The sequence below is a fragment of the Aquarana catesbeiana genome, linkage group LG08, assembly GCF_042186555.1.
Source record: "Aquarana catesbeiana isolate 2022-GZ linkage group LG08, ASM4218655v1, whole genome shotgun sequence".
NCBI classification, from domain to species: domain Eukaryota; kingdom Metazoa; phylum Chordata; class Amphibia; order Anura; family Ranidae; genus Aquarana; species Aquarana catesbeiana.
In genome coordinates, this window is record NC_133331.1 from 143616291 (window position 1) to 143639944 (window position 23654).

The 23654-nt window shown below is 44.1% G+C and overlaps 1 protein-coding gene across 4 annotated transcripts in view; it reads left to right on the forward strand.

Annotated features, from left to right (window-relative positions):
- LOC141106091 (uncharacterized) overlaps window positions 1–23654 on the forward strand; it is a 145585-nt gene that overhangs the window by 76368 nt on the left and 45563 nt on the right. For all 4 annotated transcript variants that reach the window (XM_073596514.1, XM_073596516.1, XM_073596517.1 and 1 more), the window contains 6 exons: window positions 6937–7084; window positions 12978–13048; window positions 15753–15768; window positions 15857–15921; window positions 18489–18620; window positions 20475–20651. In XM_073596514.1, the coding sequence (XP_073452615.1) occupies window positions 6937–7084; window positions 12978–13048; window positions 15753–15768; window positions 15857–15921; window positions 18489–18620; window positions 20475–20651 (609 nt within the window). The remainder of the gene's footprint in view (window positions 1–6936; window positions 7085–12977; window positions 13049–15752; window positions 15769–15856; window positions 15922–18488; window positions 18621–20474; window positions 20652–23654) is intronic.

Below are 23654 nucleotides of genomic sequence, written 5' to 3' on the forward strand. Positions count from 1 at the left end.
CTCCATTAGGGTACATAAATACACCCGGGCGGCAGCTAGAGAGGAGAGGACAGTGTGCAGCCGCACCGCCCGGGTGGAGAGCAGAGCAGTTCAAAGCAGGCAGGAGTGGGAGACACAGAGAGGGGAATGTGTCAGGCACGGACCGCCCCCCCCCGCACGCGACATCACAGCACGGCTGGTCTCTCTCCACACAGAGACCAGCTGCTCTACCTCCGATGTCATCTCCGGCTGGCAGCTGCTCTCTTTCTCTGACAGGAGGAGGGAGGGGCTTGAGCAGCAAACACAGAGGCACCTTTCTTCTTGGAACACCGGCGGAGAGCCGCCGCCGGACACAAACAAGAGGAGGGAAGGGAGCACTCTGGCACTTCAGCGCCCCCACCTCTCTGGTGCCTGGGTGCACTGCACCCTGTGCACCCCGTCTGGGACCGGCCCTGGCACAGCAACAAGACATAAGGTACTTATATTGCATAAGCAAGGTCTTTCCCAGGCAAAGATTTCAAAGCTGACTGGGGTGTGCTGTTCAAGCTCAAGATGAAAGACACATCATACTTAAAGTGGATGTAAACCCAAATTTTTTTTTTTTTTTTTTTTTTTTTATCATACTGTAGAGTATAGGATTTCCTATCATTTGAGCCCAGTCTTGCCACACAGAGTTAATCCATCTCTGAGCAATCCCCTTTTATTGTTCAGTGAGACAATTCTTGACAAAATGAGAAAAACTTTGTCAAATACTCCCCCTTTGCTGTGAATGACAGGTTATTTGCATCTCGTGCTTCAGCCTAAGAGACATGCAGTATTTTTAAATTCCCTCCCCCACTCCTTTCTTCAGAAGCTCTGCAAGGATTGGCTGTTCCACACCTCACCATGATTTGGCATGCTGAAGTCATGTAGTTACTTTCCTGTCTTTTCACTGGATGTTAGAGATCATAGCAGAAGTTCAGTGTTAGAAATACACATATTGACAAGGGGAGTGTAGAGGTGGGCGGGGAGTCTACTGACATCATGACTCCACCCACCGAGCTCCAGACAACAGACCCACCCACAGAATATGCAGTTTTTCAGCTCTCATAACAGACAGAGGGGAGACATTTGACAGGTAAAGATACATGCAGGAGGCATGTATATCCTTATAGATAACCCCTATGGTAGTAGTTTAGAAAGGATGACATTTGATTTACATCCACTTTAAGTACAAACGTAGCGGGCTGAGAAGCAAGCATGCACGATTGCCCCCCGTAGCAAGTCACTTGCTACGGGGGCACCTTGACAAGAGGTGGAGCCAGGAGCGCCGGCAGGGACCCGAGAAGGGGAGAATTGGGGTTGCTCTGTGCAAGACCATTGCACAGAGCAGGTAGGTATGTTTGTTATTTAAAAAAAAAAATAACCTTTGATATCACTTTAACCACTTGACCTCCAGAAGATTTACCCGCCATTTTTTGCGATACGGCACTGCATTACTTTACCTGACACTAATACAGTGATCAGTGCTAAAAATATGCACTGTCACTGTAGTAAGGATACTGGCTGGTAAGGGGTTAAACATCTAGGGTGATCAAAGGCTTAAATGCGTGCCTAACCAGTGTTTGTGTTTACTATGTGTGCTTCTTTTACTAGGGGAAGACATGGATTCTAGTCTTTGCTTTGGAACAAAGAATCCATGCCTACAACCCCCCCCCCCCCGCCACCCCTTGTTTACACAGGCAGATCCCCATATTGTGTAGTTCACTGGCGATTGGTGGGTATCAGAGAACATCGAGTGCCCGACACCTGCAGATCGGTTTCTGCTGTGCATTTTCACAGCAGAAGCGGCCTGCCAGCGGCGCACTTGTGCCCCTTACAGGCAGAAGTCCAGAATCAAGTGTGTGTGTGTGTGTATATGTATATATATATATTATCCGGCGCACAGCTGCTGCCCTGTAGCAGTAAAACTGCCATAGGGCAGTCATTAAGTGGTTAATTTACAGAATTTTATCACACCTGCTTAAGACTTTTGCATAGTAGTATGCATTCGGAACTGATTTTCACATTTATACACTGAAGAAATGTACCATCATTATCTCAAGAAAAAACCCATCATTATCTCAAGAAAAAATAAAGTATCAATGTGTATTACAGGCAAGCACATGTACATGGCGTTAGGGGTGTAGCTTGCGGCACCCGCTGGGGGATTTAAGAAGTAGGGTTAACATGGGGGGTCCTTTCTTCACACTGCCTTTTCATCTCACACATTGTGGACATACCTGTTGATAAGCACCATTTATTCCATTTACTGGGATACTCCTATGCACATCCTCACATCCTAAAATCTAGGAAACGCTTGACTGTTTTTCTCATGCTAAAGGTTTTTTTATTTTCATTTGTATCACTTATACCTTCCATTTGGCACTCTACTAGGGATGAGCTTCGAGTTCGAGTGGAACTCATGTTCGACTCGAACATTGGCTGTTCGCAAGTTCGCCAAACAGCGAACAATTTGGGGTGTTCGCGGCAAATTCGAATGCTGCGGAACACCCTTTAAAAGTCTATGGGAGAAATCAAAAGTGCTAATTTTAAAGGCTAATATGCACGTTATTGTCATAAAAAGTGTTTGGGGACCTGGGTCCTGCCCCAGGGGACATGGATCAATGCAAAAAAAAAAAAGAGAAGAAGATGAAGAGAAGAGCGGGAGCCTCCCCCCCATGCCATGGGTGCGGAGCGGCCCGAGGAGAAGAAGATAGAAGACGCCGCGGAGGAGATGCTGGACGAGAACGCCGGAGGAAGAACCAGAAGAGCCAGAAGATGAAGGAAGATAGAAGAAAGAAGAAGTACTTAAATAAAGGAATTGTCAAAAACTGTCTCTTGTCATTTTTAACATTTTTGACAGTTTTTTAGTGAAATGGTAGGACCATTTCACACAGGGGGGGGGCGGGATCTGGGGGTCCCCTTGTTAAAGGGGGCTTCCAGATTTCCAGATTCCGATAAGCCCCCCGCCCGCAGACCCCCACAACCACCGGCCAGGGTTGTGGGGATGAGGCCCTTGTCCTCATCAACATGGGGACAAGGTGTTTTGGGGGGCTACCCCAAAGCACCCTCCCAATGTTGAGGGCATGTGGCCTGGTACGGTTCAGGAGGGGGGGGGGCGCACTCTCGTCCCCCCCTCTTTTCCTGCGGCCTGCCAGGTTGCGTGCTCGGATAAGGGCCTGGTATGGAATTTAGGGGGACTCCCACGTCATTTTTTTTTTTTTTATTTTGGTTCGGGGTTCCCCTTTGGGGAATTCCCATGCCGTTTTTATCAATGAACTTTTATGTGTATTGTCGGCAATGCAATAGCCGCGGGTAGTTTTAAATGAGTTTTTTCCTTCAAAATGTCATTTTGCTGTCAGACTGTTCTAAACACAGGAAACATGCGCCCCTTTACAGGCATACTATAGACACCCCCAGGTACGAAATTTAAAGGGATATTACACTTTTATTGTTTGACTTTAAGCATTATTAAAATCACTGCTCCTGAAAAAACGGCCGTTTTTAAAACTTTTTTTTGCATTGATCCATGTCCCCTGGGGCAGGACCCAGGTCCCCAAACACTTTTTATGACAATAACTTGCATATAAGCCTTTAAAATTAGCCTTTTGATTATTCATGTTCGTGTCCCATAGACTTTAACGGTGTTCGCGTGTTCGAACGAACTTTTTTCCTGTTCGCATGTTCTGGTGCGAACCGAACAGGGGGGTGTTCGGCTCATCCCTACACTCTACATCTAAGCACCTTTTCCTTGCAACTCACAGCACTCCTCCTCTATTTTTATGTCCACAGCAATGAGGGATTGCTCTGCATAGTATGTAGATTTAGCCACTACTATTTACAGTCTACTATTACAGTATATACTAGATTATTTAGATATACACATACCTATATTGCATTTTCCAATCCTGAACATTGAGGGACATCAGTGGATACACACTTTCTTTCCTGAGCCATGTCCGCCCTCCACGTATTCCGCTGTGGGTTGCTGCTGGCTCCATCCCTTCAGCTCCCGGGCTAGACATATCCCGCTGACGCCTCCTGAGAGATCATTTTTTGGAACCTCGGCTTTGCCGATTTGTAAGTATGTGGCTTTCTCATTATGGCCTCTATTTTCAAAAAATATATTTTTACTGTAATAAACATTTTCAATTGATACTTTATTTTTTAGATATACTGAATATAAAGATCTACTCCTGAAGAAGCGAGTAGTGGCTCGCGAATCACGTTGAGTTATAGATGCTTGTATAACATTTTCTATCCTAAACAACACCATATATGAATGATTTTAAGCATTTGTATCATGCTTTCTTCAATAAGCTTGGCCTTCATGTCTATGTATTTATTCATCATGTTGGTCATACTTTTTTAATAAACTGTGTAACCATATTTATTTCTACATTTTTTGGCCCTCCTTTTTACCTCATTCAAAGACGCATGGGCTACATTTGTTTTGTTGTATTTGTTTTAGGGATGGAGGTGTGTCACGGGTAGTACCAGATCTTTTCTTTTCCTTTTTATAATGCATGTGCTTTCACTGTGGAGGCTCTTAAAATTTAGAGTTAGGACTGCAGATAATACTAGGGTGCCGCAAAGGGGCTCTGCAGCTTACGCATGTGTTTGCAAAGGTGTGCAAACTAAAGCCCTGTTTTTAACGCATACTATTAGACAGGATAATTTGGTTGGTTGCAGACTGGCCGGTAAGTTGAGCTGGGAATTTCCTTTGGTTTTGTTTGGCGTGTGTCATCCTTCCATGTGCTCCTTACTGCAAAGGCCAGTTATAAGTGGGGGCAGTGGCCATTTGTTTGTACTGTTGGAATACAGTTAAGGGGATGCACTGGACACCTTCGCTGCCATTGTGCTATACTCTGGGTGTCCAGAGTGCCCCTCTGCCTTTAACCACTTCAGCCCCGGAAGAATTTACCCCCTGCCTGACCAGGCCATTTTTTGCGATACGGCACTGTGTCGCTTTAACTGACAATTGCGCGGTCGTGCAACGTTGTACCCAAACAATATTTTTGTCCTTTTTTTCCCAGAAATAGAGCTTTCCTTTGGTGGTATTTGATCACCTCTGCGGTTTTTATTTTTTGCGCTATAAACACATTTTGAAAAAAAACACAATATTTTGTACTTTTTGCTATAATATATATGCAAAAAAAAAACAAAAAGAAAAAAATGTCTTCATCAGTTTAGGCCGATATGTATTTTTCTACATATTTTTGGTAAAAACAATTGCGATACGCTTATATTGATTGGTTTGCGCAAAAGTTATAACGTCTACAAAATAGGGGATAGATTTATGGCATTTTTGTTGTTGTTATTTTTTTTACTAGTAATGGCAGTGATTTGCGATTGTTATCGGGACTGCAACATTGCGATGGACACATCGGACACTTTTGACACTTTTTTGGGACCAGTGACATTTATACAGCGATCAGAGCTAAAAATAGCCACTGGTTACTGTCTAAATGTCACTGGCAGGGAAGAGGTGAACACTAAGGGGCGATCAAGGGGTTAAATGTGTTCTAACTGGGAGGGGGGGTGTAACTGACTAGACGATGAGAGAGATCGTTGTTCCTTTTCAGTAGGAACACACAATCTGTCTCTTCTCCCCTGACAGAACCGGATGTGTGTGTGTTTACACACACACATCCTGGTTCTCGCTCTGTCACGTGCGATCGCGGGTGCCGGTGGTCATCGGGCTCACTGGCCATGCGCGTTGGCTCCGGGAACACGCTGCAGGCGCGTGTGCGCCTGCTACAGTGTCTTAAAGAGACCTGATGTACAGCTGCGATGGCTCGCGCAGGGAAGCCATCCTGCCGCAGTATAACTGTGGCGGCTGGTTGGAAAGGGGTTAAGGAGGGATGGGCTTCCTCCAGGCTCACTTGCCCTCTGCCTATCCATTGTAATGCATGTGCTTCTACTATGGAGGTGCTAAAAATTTAAAGTTAACACTGCAGATGATAATAGGGTGCTGTGAAGAGAATGCATTTTACGCATGTATTTGCAAATGTGTGCAAACTAAACCCTTGTTTTTAATGCAAACTGTTAGACAGGATAATTTGGTTGGTTGCAGGCTGGTCGGTAAGTTGAGCTGGGAATTTTCTTTGGTTTTGTGCAACATGCTTCTTCCCCACAATCTGTGCGCACAAATAGTCTCCCCCAAGTTCATTAAGCTTTGATGATACTCTCTAGATATTGAATACTCTTACAAAATGGACAAATTAATAGTAGGCTACACTGAGAAGGCTGCACAGTGAGTAGGAAGCAGCATATGTATCAAAACTGCATTCAGATAGTTAGTAAAAAAAGACCACTTTGCTTTATTGGTTGACTTGTTTGTGTAACCTGCCTGTATTCTGATCATATGTGTGGCCTATTGCATTAGGGTGTGCACCCCAAAGCTCAAACACACATGACTTTCCCTCCAGCCTTCGACTGCACTGCACAGTGAATGGATGGAAAGTGCTCTGTGCTGAGAGGCTTCCTGTTCATTCACAAGCATAGAAATACAGTTTACTATGCTTCAGTTATGAATGGACAGTGAGCGGGTGTGTTCATTTGAAAAAAGGAAGGGGCTGGTAAATGACATATTGACTGGCCCTTTCTCCCGCTCTCCATCCCGAAACATTCCCTGCAGCAGCTGGGGGGAGAGAAGAGGAGAGGAGAGGAGGGTGGCCAATAAGGGGGGGGGGGGGCGGGCAGTAGGGGGAATCAGTACCGCACACAGTGATTAGGGTGTACCAAACCTGGCACACCCCCTGCGCACGCCTATGATTCTGATCAAAGTCACCTCTTAATAGGACTGTGGAAAAAGCCCAGTAAAGCTCTCAAAATGATTGCCTTTGTCAGTATATGCATCTAAGGAAATTTCAGGCATATGCTTTTTAAGTACTTTTGCTAAACAGATTAATGCTTATATTTTTCTCATCACAGATAATTGCCGGACACAATGCCAGCATCCCAAGCTTTCTCCCCCAGGATCTGTCAGAAATTTTAAGCACCAATCTAAATGTTACAGTAAAGGAGCGCATGATGACTGAAACAATACTGAACAAACTGGAAATGTGCAAGAATAAACTTGGTGAGTAGAAAAGGGCACACTGCTGCTCTTGACATTATTGTTATGTAGTGATATTGGTAACCAGGTAGAAATAATTGAACCACTTTAATACCAGGCACTTTTACCCTTTCCTGCACAGGCCAATTTTCAGCTTTCAGCCCTGTCGCTTTTTGAATGACAATTGTGCAGTCATGTAAAACTGCACCCAAACAAATTTTTTATCATTTTGTTCCCACAAATAGAGCTTTCTTTTGATGGTATTTGATCACTGCTGGGGTTTTTATTTTTTGCGCAATAAAAAAAAGTTTTTCTTTGTTTCTGTTATAAAATTTTGTAAATAAGTACTTTTTCTTCTTCACTGATGGGCACTGATGAGGTTTCACCAATGAGGTGGCACTGATAAGCGGCACTGATAGGTGGCACTGGTATGCAGCACTGATGGGCATTGATAGGCGGTACTGATGGGCACCGATAGGCTGCACTGATGGGTACTTATGGGTGGCACTAATAGGTGGCACTGATGGACACTGATGGACACTGATAGATGGCACTGATGGTCATCAATGATAAGGAGGCACTGGCAGGCATCATTACTGGGCACTGACTGGCACCATTTATGGGCACTGATTGGCATCAATTTTGGGCACAGATTGGCATCCCTGGTGGCCATGGGTGGCATACCTGGTGGTTATCAGTGGTGGAAATCCCAGGTGGTCTGAAGTGGGTATCAATCAGCGCAGACCCCCCTGTAAGGAGAGCAGATGATTGGCTCTCCTCTACTCGCGTCTGTCAGATGTGAGTGAGGAAAAGCCAATACACGGTTTTTCCTGTTTACATTGTGATCAGCTGTGATTGGACACAGCTTGATCACATGGTAAAGAGCCTCTCGCCTCTGACACGCTGAACCACCGATCGCCGCGCTGTGTGCCCACAAGGGCGCGCGCTGGCTGTTTTCCTGAAAAACGTCATATGGCGTCCAGTCGGGATAACGGAATCACCGCCCAGTCGTCTATATGGCTGGGCAGGAAGTGGTTAAAGGAATATGATTCTTCAGCTACCCAATGGCTACATTTTGAATGTCCCAGACCTATTTACTTAGCAAATGTCCCAAGCATATTCCTTTCAGGGTGCAGTTCTTGTCCTCAGGATTGTCACAGTGATGGGTGCCAGTCACTTTGCTTTATATTTTAAAACATGTATTGCACATATGCATGCTGAAAAAGTAAGGAGGGAGCACAGGATACACCATCCTTGATTTTCTGCATATCTTTCTATTTTTCCGAGTCCCTCTCTCACGGGTCTATAGTGACTAGACACTTGCACGTTAAGATGGCTCCTTGACAGCTGAGGTATCTTTGTCTCACAATTCAAGGCAGGACAACAATGAAAAGGTTTCTGTGTTGTTGTCCAACTAAGGCAGTACCTCAATACTGGGGACAACCACAGTCTATTGCTTCTAGCAATCCAAGGCAGCCAATATTTTCAAAGTTTCCTCCTAGCAAAGGGGGATCCTCGCATTTTCCCACATCCTCATGCACTATGGCCTAAGGACAAGATGAATGTCAGCAACATCCTCTGAAGGGTGAAACCCTGATGGGAAGACCATGAAAGTGACTCAGATATTCAGTCTTTCTCCCAGCATGCATAACAGGCCCCACAAGCCTGCTGATTGACCAGGTGTTAAACATCCTTTGGGACTCATGTATACATGTTTTTTTCTGCTCCTCATGTGCCCGTGCACACAAAGGCATTTAGAGGTGGGGACATATAGGGCCAGAAATCGGAACACACCAAAATCATTTTCAGGAGAGGAGCATTTGGGCAGAAAAAGCGTCTGACCTGTGTCAATACATGAAAATGCGTCTAAACGCTAGGTGCATTCCACACTTGACCGTTCATTCATTCCAAAGGCCAGCCAGAATAAAATAATATTTTGAAATGAATGAATGCATCTAAATGTGCCTAAACATATTTTAGAAATGTGGCTTTGGACTTGCTTTTAACGCTGCTTTTTTCCTGTCAGGAGAAAGGCGTTTAGAAGAGCATTGTGTGCATAAATATGTGTGTGTCTTTTTTAGTATATAAACAATTTTAAAATACCTAATTAACAACAATATCAACTAGAAAATGCATTTCCTGGGGAAAATGTGTGGGAATGCTGAATTGCTAAAACGGCCCCCATCAAAACTGCCCCCATCATATTGCCATCAAAACTGCCCCCATTGTACCATGTCATTGTCTTGATTTTTGTAGAAGGAATGTCCTAACAGATTAACTTTCAGCGCATGTGCAAGAGACTAGTTACAATTTTTCTCAGCCAGGACCGAATGCAACATTTAGAAATCTGTTCGTTTCGATTAGATACGACAAAAAAGTCTATCCTTGTCCATCCTTGTCCTTTGATTTTTTTTAATTTACTCAGTTTGGTAGAAACCTATTGTCAAATTGAACCTTTTAACTTTTTAACTTTTTTTTTTTTTTTTTTTTTAACAAGAAGCCTTTAACTTTTAGTTAGTTAAGCGAATATTGTGAAGATCTTATTAAGACCAGCTTACATCTCTCTAACAGATCATTAAAAGACATAATAAGAATTTGGAGAAATACTACATCCCTACAGCTGACCTAGGCATTTGAAATAGATGCCTGTTTTTTACTTGCTCCAACCCTGGTACCTTTTTTTTGTTCAAAACTCTACAAGAATCCTGCAGAGGAAGAATGTTGTTGATTTTGTAACAGGGTGAGTGAAGGATAATCTGAATGGGTGAAGGATCAATTGAATGATCAGACACTATCTTTAATTTTCTGTTTGCTAAACAAATGCAAAGTTAGAATAAAAAATGCAAAACAGGGTTTGAATGAGAAAAAGCATTCACAAACATTGACTATTCACAGCAATGTCTCTGTGGCTCATTTAGGCTAACATGGCTGTATAGCAGGGGTAGGCAACCTTTGAGAGGTGGAGATCTACCCAGACAACATATAAGAGATCAAAGGTCACTGCCTTTAAAAAAAAAAAAAAAAAAAATTAACTAGCAAACCCCCAATGAAGCGGGAAGATGGCACAAAGAATCTTAGAAAAACCTTAGAAAACTAATGCCACTGTAGAAATATAAACTTAGCCTACCTTATTTAGCTTCAGTGAGAAACTCGACATTCACTATTTTTTTTTTCATGTCTTGGGAGTAATTGATCACCCCACAAGGCTGATGCTGAAGTTCATCATTAAAACAGAACATCTGATACTGCAGGCTGATTTCTTCGACTAGTTTTAGGCCTCAGTACTATGTAGGACAGTGTACAGAGGTCAGTAGTATGTAGGGCAGTGTACAGAGGTCAGTAGTATGTAGGGCAGTGTACAGAGGTCAGTAGTATGTGGGGCAGTGTACAGGGGTCAGTAGGATGTAGGGCAGTGTACAGGGGTCAGTAGGATGTAGGGCAGTGCACAGAGGTCAGTAGGATGTAGGGCAGTGCACAGAGGTCAGTAGGATGTAGGGCAGTGCACAGAGGTCAATAGGATGTAGGGCAGTGCACAGAGGTCAGTAGGATGTAGGGCAGTGCACAGAGGTCAGTAGGATGTAGGGCAGTGCACAGAGGTCAGTAGGATGTAGGGCAGTGTACAGAGGTCAGTAGGATGTAGGGCAGTGTATAGAGGTCAGCAGTATGAAGAGCAGTGTATAGGGATCAGTAGAGCAGAGGACAGGGGGTCAGGATTGTATGGTATTGGGGTGTCAGGAGAGCACAGTGCAGGGAGGTCAGGAGGGTACAGTACTAAGGGGCCAGAAGGGCATGGTATTGGGGGGTCAGGAGGGCACGGTACAGGGAGGTCAGGAGGGTACGATACTAAGGGTCCAGGAGGGTATGATATTGAGGGGGTCAGGAGGACAGTACAGGGAAGCTATCATGGCAGAGCTGAATGTCCTGATCCCATAGGATGCATTAAGGTGAAAAAACACGAGGGTTTGCAACCCCTTTAAAAAGCCTTATGTTAAAAAAGACAAAAATATCCCCTTTGATGTAAATCTTGCGTCGATCATGTGGTCTAGCAATGTAGATCTGTCATCAATCATGATGAGTGATAAACTGTGAACACAAACATGATGACCTGTGCCATGACGATCCTTTTCCATTCTGAAATTATCCCCTTAGCACCGACCGTACGCACATAGGTGGCCTCGGCTTTAAGGGGTTATAAGGGGTTATTTAAGGGGTTATACCGGGATGATGTCTGCAGCTGCAGGCATCATCCTGGTATTGTTTTTTTTAGAGAGGGCGGTCGGCTCTTTAGGGATAACAACCAATGCAACTAAAAGTCACTTGGTTGTTATCCCAAAGGAATGGGAGGGAACGTCCCCCCCGTCGCCTTCTGCCGCTCTTCCTGGTCCTCCTGTCCCACCGTGAGACCTGATCCATGATCCGACACTTCCGCCGGCTAGAGTAAGACTGAAACAAAGCCAGAAATGGCATGACATGTTAGGTATCTATTTACTCGGCATAACATCATCTTTCACATTATACTAAAAAATTGGACTAGCTTTACTGTTTAGTTTTTTTAAATTCATGAAAGTGTCTTTTTTCCCCCAAAAAAGTGCGTTTGAAAGACAGCTGCGCAAATACCGTGTAACATAAAATATTGCAACAATTACCATTTTATTCTCTAGGGTCTCTGCTAAAAAAAATATATATATATAATGTTTGGGGGTTCTAAGTAATTTTGTAGCAAAAAATACAGATTTTAACTTGTAAGCAACAAATGTCAGAAATGGGCTCAGGCATGAATGGGATATTGATCATACTTAGTCAATGTTGTCACCCAGGACACCCACTAACTTGTTTACAATTTAAAACAAGCTAGTGGGTGGCCAGAAGCTGTAATTTAGTGGTAATAGTAACAGCTCCAAAAAATGATGTTCAGCTACAGCAGCCAGAGGTTCAGTTGGGCTATTAAAGTGGGCAGTTCTGGCAAAGTAGTTTGCCCATTTGCCAAACTGCAAACAGCTAGAATTCGGGTCAAACTCATGCCTCTTTGCCCTAAATTCTTTGCTGAATTCTATTCCCACACTTTAAAATATACCCAGATATAAAAGAAAAAGCAACAGTAGTTACACTAAAACAATACAGGTAAAGAGTAAAGCAGATGCACATGGAAAATTAAAGACAACAGTCAACAAATGGAGTATGTAGTGACTGCCTCAGTAAAATTAGGTGAAAATATAACATTTATTGAACTTTTTTCGCTAACCTCTGGTGTAAATGAAGGCCAAGTAGTTGTAAAAAGTGAAAATACAACCCTTTCAGGTGCTTTACAGACCTGCCTTCAACAAAATTATACTTAAAAAAGCAGAAACACAAAGGTGAGCCCACAGCCAATAAAAACATAGACCTGCACAACATGAGGCTCTCATACATCATCTAATAACCTCCTTACCTTACTCTGTTTTGGATGTAGATAAATGAGACATAGGCAGTGTTGTCAGTACATGGTAGTGACTGCAATGTCTAATTTGTTTCTTTGTAATTCGAACCATATAGATATTCTATGTAAACTTCAAATACTGACAGATGGTACCAATAAAAATCAGAATATGTGGCATGGTCATTGTACCTGTTTGTCCTCCGGAAGAAAGAAGGATCAGGAAGGAACGGGAAGAATGTCCAGCACAAGGACATCATAGCAGCACAGGTTTTCTGACCTTAGTCCATTTCATATGAAATGAAACAAAAGAAAATGTTCCACTTAACGTAATACAGAACATTTGCTATGGCAGGAAGGAGCTTTATTATAAAACTGAAATTTTTTTCTAATGTTCTGTAAAAATAAATAGCAACTAAATGTAACAATATATGTTACTTTGTTTATGTTTTATTGTATTTCAGTATTGGCTTATTTTTTTTTCTTAATTTTTTGTGCATATAGGAACAAGACAGGACACAGTCCCTGCAGAGAAAACAGTGTGTTGTTATATAAATTCAGAAGATATACTAAGGGTATTGTATTTATTTAATAATTTATTTCATTTAAAAAGTTGTACAAATGTAAAGCAATTTGTTCCTGTACATCAGGGATAGGTAACCTTTGAGAGATGGAAATCTACCTGGACAATATTGAAAAGATCAAAGATCGCCAGGGTGTAGCAACCCCCCCCCCCTTTTTTTTAAAAGAAGTTTCCTAGCAAGCCGCCAATTAAAAGGAAAGACGGCATGAAGAAAACCTAGAAAAAGCTACTAAAATGAATGTTACTTTAAAGATATAAACTTAGCGTACCTTAAAAGATGGCTTCAGTGAGAAACGTGGCGTTCACTTTCATTCACACTTTTTTTCATGCCTGGGGAGTTGGTCATCCCTACAAATCTGATGCCGGTGTTCATCATGAAAAGAGTACATTTGGTACTGCACTACGGCTGATTTTCTTGACTAGTTTCAGACCTGGCTATCTGTTCTGATTTCTGGCCAGTGTAAGTAGTAGGTCGAGCAGCATACAGAAGTGGGTAGGATGCAGGGCAGTGTATAGAGGTCAGTAAAATGTAGGGCAGCGTACAGAAGTCAGTAGTATGTAGGGCAGCATACAGAGGTCAGTAGAATGTAGGGCAGCATACAGAAGTCAGTAGTATGTAGGGCAGTGTACAGAGGTCAGTAGGATGCAGGGCAGTGTACAGAGGTCAATAGGCTGTAGGGCAGTCTACAGAGGTCTGTAGAATGTAGGGCAGCGTACAGAAGTCAGTAGTATGTAGGGTAGTGTTCAGAGGTCAGTAGAATGTAGGGCAGCGTACAGAGGTGGGTAGGATGCAGGGCAGCGTACAGAGGTGGGTAGGATGCAGGACAGTGTACAGAGGTCAGTAGGAAGTAGGGCAGTGTACAGAGGTCAGTAGAATGTAGGGCAGTGTACAGAGGTCAGTAGAATGTAGGGCAGTGTACAGAGGTCAGTAGGATGCAGGGCAGTGTACAGAGGTCAGTAGGATGCAGGGCAGTGTACAGAGGTCAGTAGTATGTAGGACAGTGTACAGAAGTCGATAGTATGTAGGGCAGTATACAGAGGTCAGTAGGATGTAGGGCAGCGTACAGAGGTCAGTAGGATGCAGGGCAGTGTACAGAGATCAGTAGTATGTAGGGCAGTGCACAGAAGTCAGTGGTATGTAGGGCAGCATACAGAGGTCATTAGGATGTACGGTAGTGTACAGAGGTCAGTAGGATGTAGGGCAGTGTACAGAGGTCAGTAGGATGCAAAGCAGTGTACATAAATCAGTAGGATGTAGGGCAGTGTACAGAGGTCAGTAGGATGTAGGGCAATGTACAGAGGTCAGTAGGATGTAGGGCAATGTACAGAGGTCAGTAGGATGTAGGGCAATGTACAGAAGTCAGTAGGATGTAGGGCAATGTACAGAGGTCAGTAGGATGTAGGGCAGTGTACAGTGGTCAGTAGTATGTTGGGCAGTGTACAGAGGTCATCAGGGGGGTGGGTGTCAGGAGGGCTGGGTGTCAGGATGGCATCAGGGGGGTGGGTGTCAGGTGGGCATCAAGGGGTCTGGGTGTCAGGAGGGCATCAGAGGGGCTGGGTGTCAGGAGGGCTTCAGGGAGGGGTGTCAGGAGGGCATCGGGGGGGTATCATTAGGGCATCGTGGGGGTGGGTGTCAGGAGGGCATCAGGGGGTGGGTGTCAGGAGGGCTGGGGCATTAGGAGGGCTGAGATGTCAGGGGCTGGGGTGGAGAGCACACAGAAGTTTTTTTCAATGCAGAGTGGCGCAGGGAAGGTGCAGGTGAAAACCTACATGTCCTTCCGGCAATTCTCTCTTACCTTCCAACCTGGAATTACCAACAAGACCCTTGGATCAGGGAGGAGGGCCGGTGGGGATGACCATGGAAGAGAAAGAGCTTGGGCATGTTCAGAGAAGAGCCCGAACGATTCCGGAGGCTTTCCCCCGCTCCGCAGTTGCATGTATGCAAGGGGCGGGGGGCTTCTTCTTCGGCAGCCTAGGATTCGGTGTCCGTGCACCTGTGCCACATGCACACGGAGCTCAGGAGAAGACCCGGCGGCAACACTGGGACGTGCTCGCGAGCTACCTGTCAGCGGAAGACAGGTAGCTCACGATCGACAGGTTGCCAACTCCCGCGTGTACATTAACCAATATTGACACATAACGCTTTCAGACACGCATCTATAATTTTTCATATTATATATTTTCTAAAATAATACTGTGCAGTAGTAGTTTGGAAATACTTGTCTTTATTACTATCCAAAAGATTTTTGTTGTATGCCTGAGTATAAATTTACACATTTAGTACAAGACTACAATAGTAGAGAAAATGAACGGTCTAATTCATAAGCCACTACAATAAAAAAAATACAATGTTACAGTATTATCTGTGGTCTCCTTGCAGCTGATTTTTTCTTTAAAATCAATAAGAAAATAATAGAACATATATTTAGATGTGCAAAAACAGATTCCCTTTTGTTGGTAGATATCAGGCATTGGATATGTTTAAAAACATGTTCCCAAGTCTTTTGCTAGATCATGAGACAAGGTCCCGAACTCTGAGGCTCAATGTGGGCCTGAGAGACCTTTTGACTTTGCATAAATGTTGACGTAATGTGTAAAAATAATGTACATGTTGCACATTTTGCTACAGGAAAAAAGTGGGAATTTTATGGTTACATCTCAATTATTAATGAAATGTCTTTTTCATTTTTTTACAGGGTTATATAGATGAAGGTAAGAATTTCCTCCAGATAAGTGAACAAATGAGACCGCATTAACATGAATGAAGTCTACACTTCTTTTCTACTTTTCTTATTGACAGAACAATTTGTGACAGAGCAAAATGAAGATCCAAAGGAAGAAATTTGCAAGGATAATGTAGAACTGGTATAGCAACAACAGCAACATTGACTTGTTTATATATGAAATATCAAAGTACAGACATAAAAGCAAAGAAACGAAATTTGATAGTTGGGAATCAAACAACTCTGTTAGAAAACAAAAAACTTTTTTTTCCATTACCACTGTTTATCACTTTTGGCTTTGCAATATAATTCATTTAATACATATGTTGACTGACGGATCAGTCTGAAAGATGCTGAGAATTGTTTATAGGCCTATAATAGCTAGATCAAATCAAGCATTACATGGAAAACCTTCAGAAAATGGCATGTATGTGACCACTTTTGGAGCTTGTGTGTTCCCTTTGTGCCAGTTTTCTGCAGGTTGAATGTAACTTGACTGGTTTATCTTGAAGCTGTCAGAAAGATTGAGCAAGTACCCAATGCAAGGCAATAGGTTATGTTTTTGAACCTTGTCACCAAACTATGAAAATCTGTGGATTATGATAACACAAGCTTTTGACACTCAAATCATAAAATCTCAAAATGTCCTTATCAGAGGAAATGCTTAAATCTCCTCCAAAATTTGCTCTTACTAGTCTTGGAGTTGATATTATACTAAACTTCATTTGTCTGTCAGTGTATACAATTGTTACTTTCAAATAGGTTCTCATTTTGAATCTACATGCATTCATTAATCACTTCAGCCCTGGAAGATTTTCCCCCTTAATGACCAGGCCATTTTTTGCGATACGGCACTGCATCGCTTTTACTGACAATTGTGCGGTCGTGCAGCATTGTACCCAAACAAAATTGATGTCCTTTTTTTCTCACAAATAGAGCTTTCTTTTCGTGGTATTTGATCACCTATGCGGTTTTTATTTTTTGCGCTATAAAAAAAAAAATGACAATTTAAAAAAAAAAAAAACAATATTTTTAACTTTTTGTTATAATAAATATCCAAAAACAAATTTGTTTTTTAAAAAATGTCTTCATCTGTTTAGGCCAATATGTATTCTTCTACATATTTTTGGTAAAAAAATTGCAATAAGCGTATATTGATTGGTTTGCGCAAACATTATAGCATCTACAAAATAGGAGACAGATTTATGGTATCTTTATGGCATTTTTATTCTTTTTATTAGTAATGGCGGTGATCTGCAATTTTTAGTGGGGACATTGCGGCAGACAGATCGGACACTTTTGACACTTTTTTGGGACCATTGACATTTATACAGAGATCTGAGCTATAAAAATGCACTGATTACTGTGTAAATGTCACTGGCAGGGAAGGGATTAAAACTAGGGGCGATCAAGGGGTTAAATGCGTTCCCTCGTGATTGTTTCTAACTGTGGGTGGAAGGGACGGACTGGAGGAGGAGACCTATCGCTGTTCGTAATTGCTACGAATGGCAGATCTGTCTCTTCTCTCCTGTCAGAATGAGGATTTGTTTGTTTACATACACAAATCCCCGTTCTGGCTCTCTTGCCCGCGATTGCGGGTGGCTGATGGCGATTGCGCCGCTGGCCACGCACATCGGGTCCCCCGCCGTGCAGCGGGCGCATGTGTCTGCTATGGCTCCTAAAGGAGCCGACGTACAGGTACGGAGATTCGTGGGAACTAACCACTTTGCCGACGTATATGTGCATGAACCAGTTGGCAAGTGGTTAAGATATACATCTAAAGTTTTTTTCTTTCTCTTTTCATTTTGAGAGCCTGTTATGTTTTTATTGCTGTCTGTGTCCCCACTAGGGATTTTTTCTCTTATTTGTCCCAGTGACCACTGTCACTAGAAATGAGATTAAAAGAGAAGTTTTTTTTTTTCGTTTTTCTTTTTTTAAAATCAGACTTACCTAGGTGAATGCAGCATCGGTCCAATGCTGCATCTGTCCCCCTCCGGCGCTAAGGCTGAGAACTGGTCAAAGGTCACTAATTGCTCGGTTCTCAGTGCTCCCTGAGCAGAGAGCAGGTTACTGTCAGTTACCCGCTCTCTGCTCTGCCCCCCCATGCTCACCGGAGTGCTGGGCTGTGGAGGTGGTGGGAGTGGCTGGCTCAGCCTCTTAGCGGCTCGCTGAGAGGCTGAGCCGGGTGCTGGTCCAGGGATCTTGGTGGTTCCTGAGCATATGGTCGCGATCTTTCCCTAACCTGGACTGGCTCTGTGACATCAGCTGGAAAACAGATCACATGAGTGCAGAATCGGTACGATTCTATACTAGAACAATATAACTTCTGTGTATGTATGCAGGAGTTACATCTTCCTAGCTAATTAAGATTGGCAAAAACTCAGAACCTGAAAAAAGCCCAGAAGAAGATGGAAGTGCAAGCAATGCAAGCTAATGCACCTCTGCACACAGGAAACTTCACCTGCCACTTTTTTGGGAACACAACTCATGAAAACGTATTGTAGTATGTTATCTGCAGCATGCTGCAAAGAAGATGCATTACTTTAGCATGTTGAGGTGCCATTTAAAATGATTGGCACAGCAATGAACTAATCTGTGCATTGTGTGGCACCATGAATACAGCAGTACACGTGTATTCCTGATATAACGCTGCTTATGTTTTGTTCTATGGAAATAGATTTTGTGTTCACACTGCTTTATGTTACTTAGGTAAATGACCAGCTTATTGAGACAGTCACAATGAAAATGAGCCTGAATACAAGGAGAATACTACAGCAACTAAACCATGAAAACATTTTAACTGTGAATGAAATAAAGAGTAAGCACTACAAGACCATACTGGTATGTCACTATTGCTACATTTAGTATTATCCTGAAGCAATACAGTATTACAGTAATAGCTGAAAATTATCATATTTTGCTTCTAAGGTCAGTTTGTAGTAAAGCCAATAAATCATGATTACAGCTCCAGAGCCAGCAACTCCCATAATTCTGTACTTCTTTAAAATTATGTTGACAGTTGGTTCTAAAATGTGAGAAAGGGCAAAGCGGGAGTTAATAACGCTGTAAGGGCTCGGGCTAAATCAGATTTAATATCCCTTTATAGTGCCATTCGCCATTAGTAGCCACTGTTTGAAGTTTTATATATTTGCACTGGTACTTGGGTGTCCCTCGAATTTTTGGGTGTCCCTAGAACTAGCTGGACTATGGTAGCGAAATAATAGCTATGACAGTGGCGGAACTACCAGGGTCCCAAAGGTCACACTTGCGACAGGGCCCTGGCATTCCACCACTGTCGGAGGGCCCCAGCGGGGTTGCTCGCCACAGGGCTCTGAGCTGAGAGCGTCTTTCTCATACAGCCCAGAGCCTGCACAAACAGTTCCCCCTCATTCCTCCCTTGCATGGATGGGAGAGGAGAGAGCCAATCTGTGCCTTCGTCTCCCGGCTCCCACCCTTCTCCTCCTGTGTGCACCATGGGAAGTGTGAAGCTAAGCAGCTGAATTTGACCATTCAGCTGCTGGGTTTCACACTTCCCGTGGTTCACACACAGGAGGAGAGGGACAGGAGGAGAAGGAGTAGATCAGGTCTCTGCTCTCACATCTGTGAGAGGGGTGAGGGAGGGGGAACTGTCATTGCAGGCTCTGGGCTGTATGCGGGAGACACTCTCAGGTCAGAGTCCTGCTGAGGAGGCACTGATAGGCGGGACTGATGGGCAGCACTGATAGGCTGCACTAATGGGCATCGATAGGCGACATTAATGAGCACTGATTGGTGGCACTGATAGGCAGCACTCATAGGTGGCACTGATAGATGGCATTGATGAGCACTGATAGGTGGCACTTATAGGCTGCACTGATAGGCACTGATAGGCGGCATTAATGGGCATTGAGGAGCACGGATAGGTGGCACTGATAGGCAGCATGGATAGGTGGCACTGATAGGCGGCATTGGTGAGCATTGATAGGTGACACTAATAGGCTGCACTAATGGGCACTGATAGGCGGCACTGGTTATCAGTGTAAACAATGTACTGACAGTCTTGCCAGGTAACAGCTTTCCTTTCCTCACACAGACACAGCTTTGGAGGAAAGGACTGCCGATAACCGGCAAGTCTGTTTACATGTGATCAGCTGATCACATGGTAAAGGGCCGCTGTGATTGGTCCTTTACAGTGATCTGTGATCAGCTGTGTCCGTAGGTTAGAGAATCAGGTACAAGTGGAGTACTACAGGAAGCAAAGATGAAATACATGCACTCCCAGAGCAGTGACTGACCCTCTAATATGTCTCAGCAACAATGTAAGACATGGATAAACAACCAGGACAGTCAAAGAGGAGCACAAGACTTGAGTACCTGTATGTATGGAAAAGTGTGAACCTGCATGGTTGAAAATGCACAGTAAAAACCATGTCATATTTTCAGTTATGGAAATGGGGGAGATGCTTGGGTATCAGCCCCAGAGGAATTCATAAAGTAAAGGTTCATGTGACATGTACTACAGAACTTAGAGCTGACTGTGCAGAAAAATAAAGGATTTTACAAGAAGGCAGCAGTCCTTTTACTGCTTGAAAATCCATTTTTCCTTTTTTGACTAGCATTTATCCTTTAAAGCAACATCCATTTGGAACCAATATTTCTGTGATTTGAGATTTTCATTGGAGCAGCCTCAGTTTACTGTTTCTTTTTGTTTCACAGATTTCAAAACTATGTGATGGATATAAGTGCCAATTGAGTAAAGTCAGTTCTGATACTGGTATAGACCAGCTGTTTTCCTACTTTGAGCAGATCACTTTGGCTTTGTTCAGATTACACAACCACAATATTGTGCACTGTGATTTAAGATGTGATCACATATACATAAATCAAGAAAAGGTTGGTGTCATGTTTTTTTTTTCATAGAGAACTGATTACAACTTTGGAAATACTAACACATTCTTTACATGAACCTGTGTTTTGCCAGTGCAAGGCAATGCAATAGGTCCTACCAGTAGCACATACTTACCATCCTTATGCCTCCATGCTGGCAGTAAGGAAAAATCACCAATACTTCCAGTAATGGGGAACATGTGACTACTACATGAAAAAGCTAGTGCTTGATGGTTGGCTGCATATTGCTGGGAGAGGATCCTTAACAGTGTGATTCACCCAAGTCATGATATTAGGCTTAAATGGAGCCCCCTATCTTTTTTCCTGAAGTAGTGGAAAAACAAAAATAAGGTAGCAGCTGGTGAACCACCTTAATGTGAACCTGTTGCTCAGTCTTGCATCTGTTGCTTTTTTCCCCTCAATTTTTTGGAAAAAGACAATGCACTCACCTCCTCAAATAAAAAACTCCTGCACATCAAGCACACAAAATCTTATTAAGAGCCTCAGCAAGTAACTTGCTATATTGACACTGTCACGGAACGTCCCACACTCCGCTTGAGTGCTTCCGTCATACCACTTCCTCCCAGTCTGTATACAGATATCAGATATTCCAACCTCTCTGAGCACAAAACAAGGCGACACTTGCTTGTTGCTACCATGAACTGTTTTTTATTTAGAATCAAAATTACAAGACTTTATATGCCGTTGGAACCTCCTCTAACAATACAACTGTAACCTAATTAACATGAGCTAATTAACTAAAAAATTTACCCAGACCAGATGACAGACTTGTGGGCACCGAGCTTCACACAGTAGTATAAACACAATAGCTGGAGCTAATTACAATTAACAATACAAACAACAATCTCCCCCCTCCTCAGCCTATTCATCAACAGTTCGGCTCCTAGCCAGTCCTGGAGGCTAATGTGATCAGCTCACTCAATTAACAGGTTGAGTTCAGAATCAACCAAACCAATAATAGTCTCTACATACATCCTGGGAGATATTGTGGACAAATATTACTGTCCCATTTTAAGTAGTCCAAGATATATTTTCTCACTCACCCTGTGCCAGGATGGCACAGGGTGACTTAGACATAAGATGTATTCTGAGTTCCACGGGCCCTCCCATCACATCTCTCCCCTTTCAGCAGAAGACTAACACAGGAGGAGACCCCAGACGGGTTGACTCCGAAGTTAGTAAGTAGTTCCAGTCCTCTACTGCCTGTACCCACACAGTACCCCAAATAAATTGTTTCAAACAAAGCATTACTCACCCAGCCAACCTCTGCCTCTCTCAGAGAACATATCTGCCGTTGGGGAGAGGCCTGGACTGGCCCTTCTCCCTGGAGTCCTTTCTGCCGCTGGAGAGAAGACAGGGTGTCTGGGCTCACTCTATCATGCTGTTGGGGATCTGGGCCCACTGCCCAGCATCCCTGGGGTATACAGGTGGAGACTGAAGTCCCATCCACCTTCACAGGAAATCCATCCTCTGTTAGTCGAGGGCAGAGTCCAGCAGTCCTCGGCCCTGTTGCCAGCCCTTCTGCTGGAAACCCCACACCATCTGTTCCGGCTAACTGTTGGGGAGGGAGGCCGACTGCCCTGCCTCCCTGGAACTCTGTAGTTGTTGCTGGGCAGAGGTTGGTAACACTCTGCCCTGTTGCCAGCACTTCTGCTGGGGACTCCGCATCCTCCGCTCCGGCTAATCGTTGGGGCAGGAGGCTGGCTTCCTCCACTCCCAAACTGTGTAGCTGCCATTGGGGAGGTGAGCCGGCTGCTTCCTTTTCCATTCCCTCATCTGGTTGCTTGGACGACATGTCTATGGTACTGTCTCCCAAGTGCACTGATCTTTGCTGGGGAGGGAAGGCCGCTTCCTCCACCCTGACCAACTGTTGGGGAGGGACAACACAAACCTCATCTCCCTTCTCCCCCTGTATCTGCTGCTGGGAAGTGATTGCCACCTTCTCGCCCTGGGCCTCCGAAACTGCCACAGGTGTGGGGCAGAGGTCTTGGACCCTCTGTCCGGTTGCCAGATCTTCAGCTGGAGAAGTTTGTTGTAACTCCACAGATACTGCTGTTGGTGCTGGGCAGAGCACAGTGAAGTTTGGCCCCAATAGCAGCTCTTCTGCTGGAGGCTCATCAGGTTGTTCTTCCTCAGCAAAAAAGTCTATTAAATCCCCTACCTCTATAACTGGTGTCTGTGGATAGAGGTTCACCATCTCCTGTCCGTGGAACTCAGAAGATGCCATCAGTGCTGAGCAGAGCGCAATGAAGTTTGGCCCTAATCCCAACTCTTCTGCTGGGGGCTCACCCGATGGTTCTTCCTCAGCAGAGAAGTCTATCAAATCCCCTGTCTCTGCAACTGGTGTCTGGGGATGGAGGTTCACCATCTCCTGTCCATGGAATCCAGAAGATGCTATCAGTGCTGGGCAGAGGTTAGCAGAGCTCTGCCCGGTTGTCAGCACTTCAGGTTTGGGGATGGCAATCTCCAGATTTTCCGCTGCAGATTCTCTGGCATGCTGCTGGACAGGCACATTCCTCCATCCAAGATCATCCCATGCAGAAACAGGATCATCAAGGTCAGTCAGCACTTGCTGCATTCGCCATAAGACCTCCGCCTCCCTAGCTGTGGGGGCAGGTTGGCAAAGCACACTATTGCTCTGCCACATTGCCGACTCTTCAGCCAGGATTTCCGGGTTGTCAGCTGGTATTTCCTGATTGTCCCAGGCAAAGGGAGCCCAGCCCTGGCACTGAGCAATGTCTAGCAGCCGTCTGTAGGCGATCTCTAGCTCCCATTCCTGAACGGCCAGAAACTCCAAATCTTCCTGTGCCCAGTGCACTTCCGAAATGTTCAGTAGCCCTTCTCTGAAATCCATGATTTCGTCCACCCGCCACTCCAAATCACTCCCAAAGTTAGGGCCCCTGTCAGCTTCACATACAACAGTCCCAAGCCGCCGTAGCTTAAGCCTTCCATTGGGCTGTCATCCGCTATCCAGGGACGTGCTTGGGA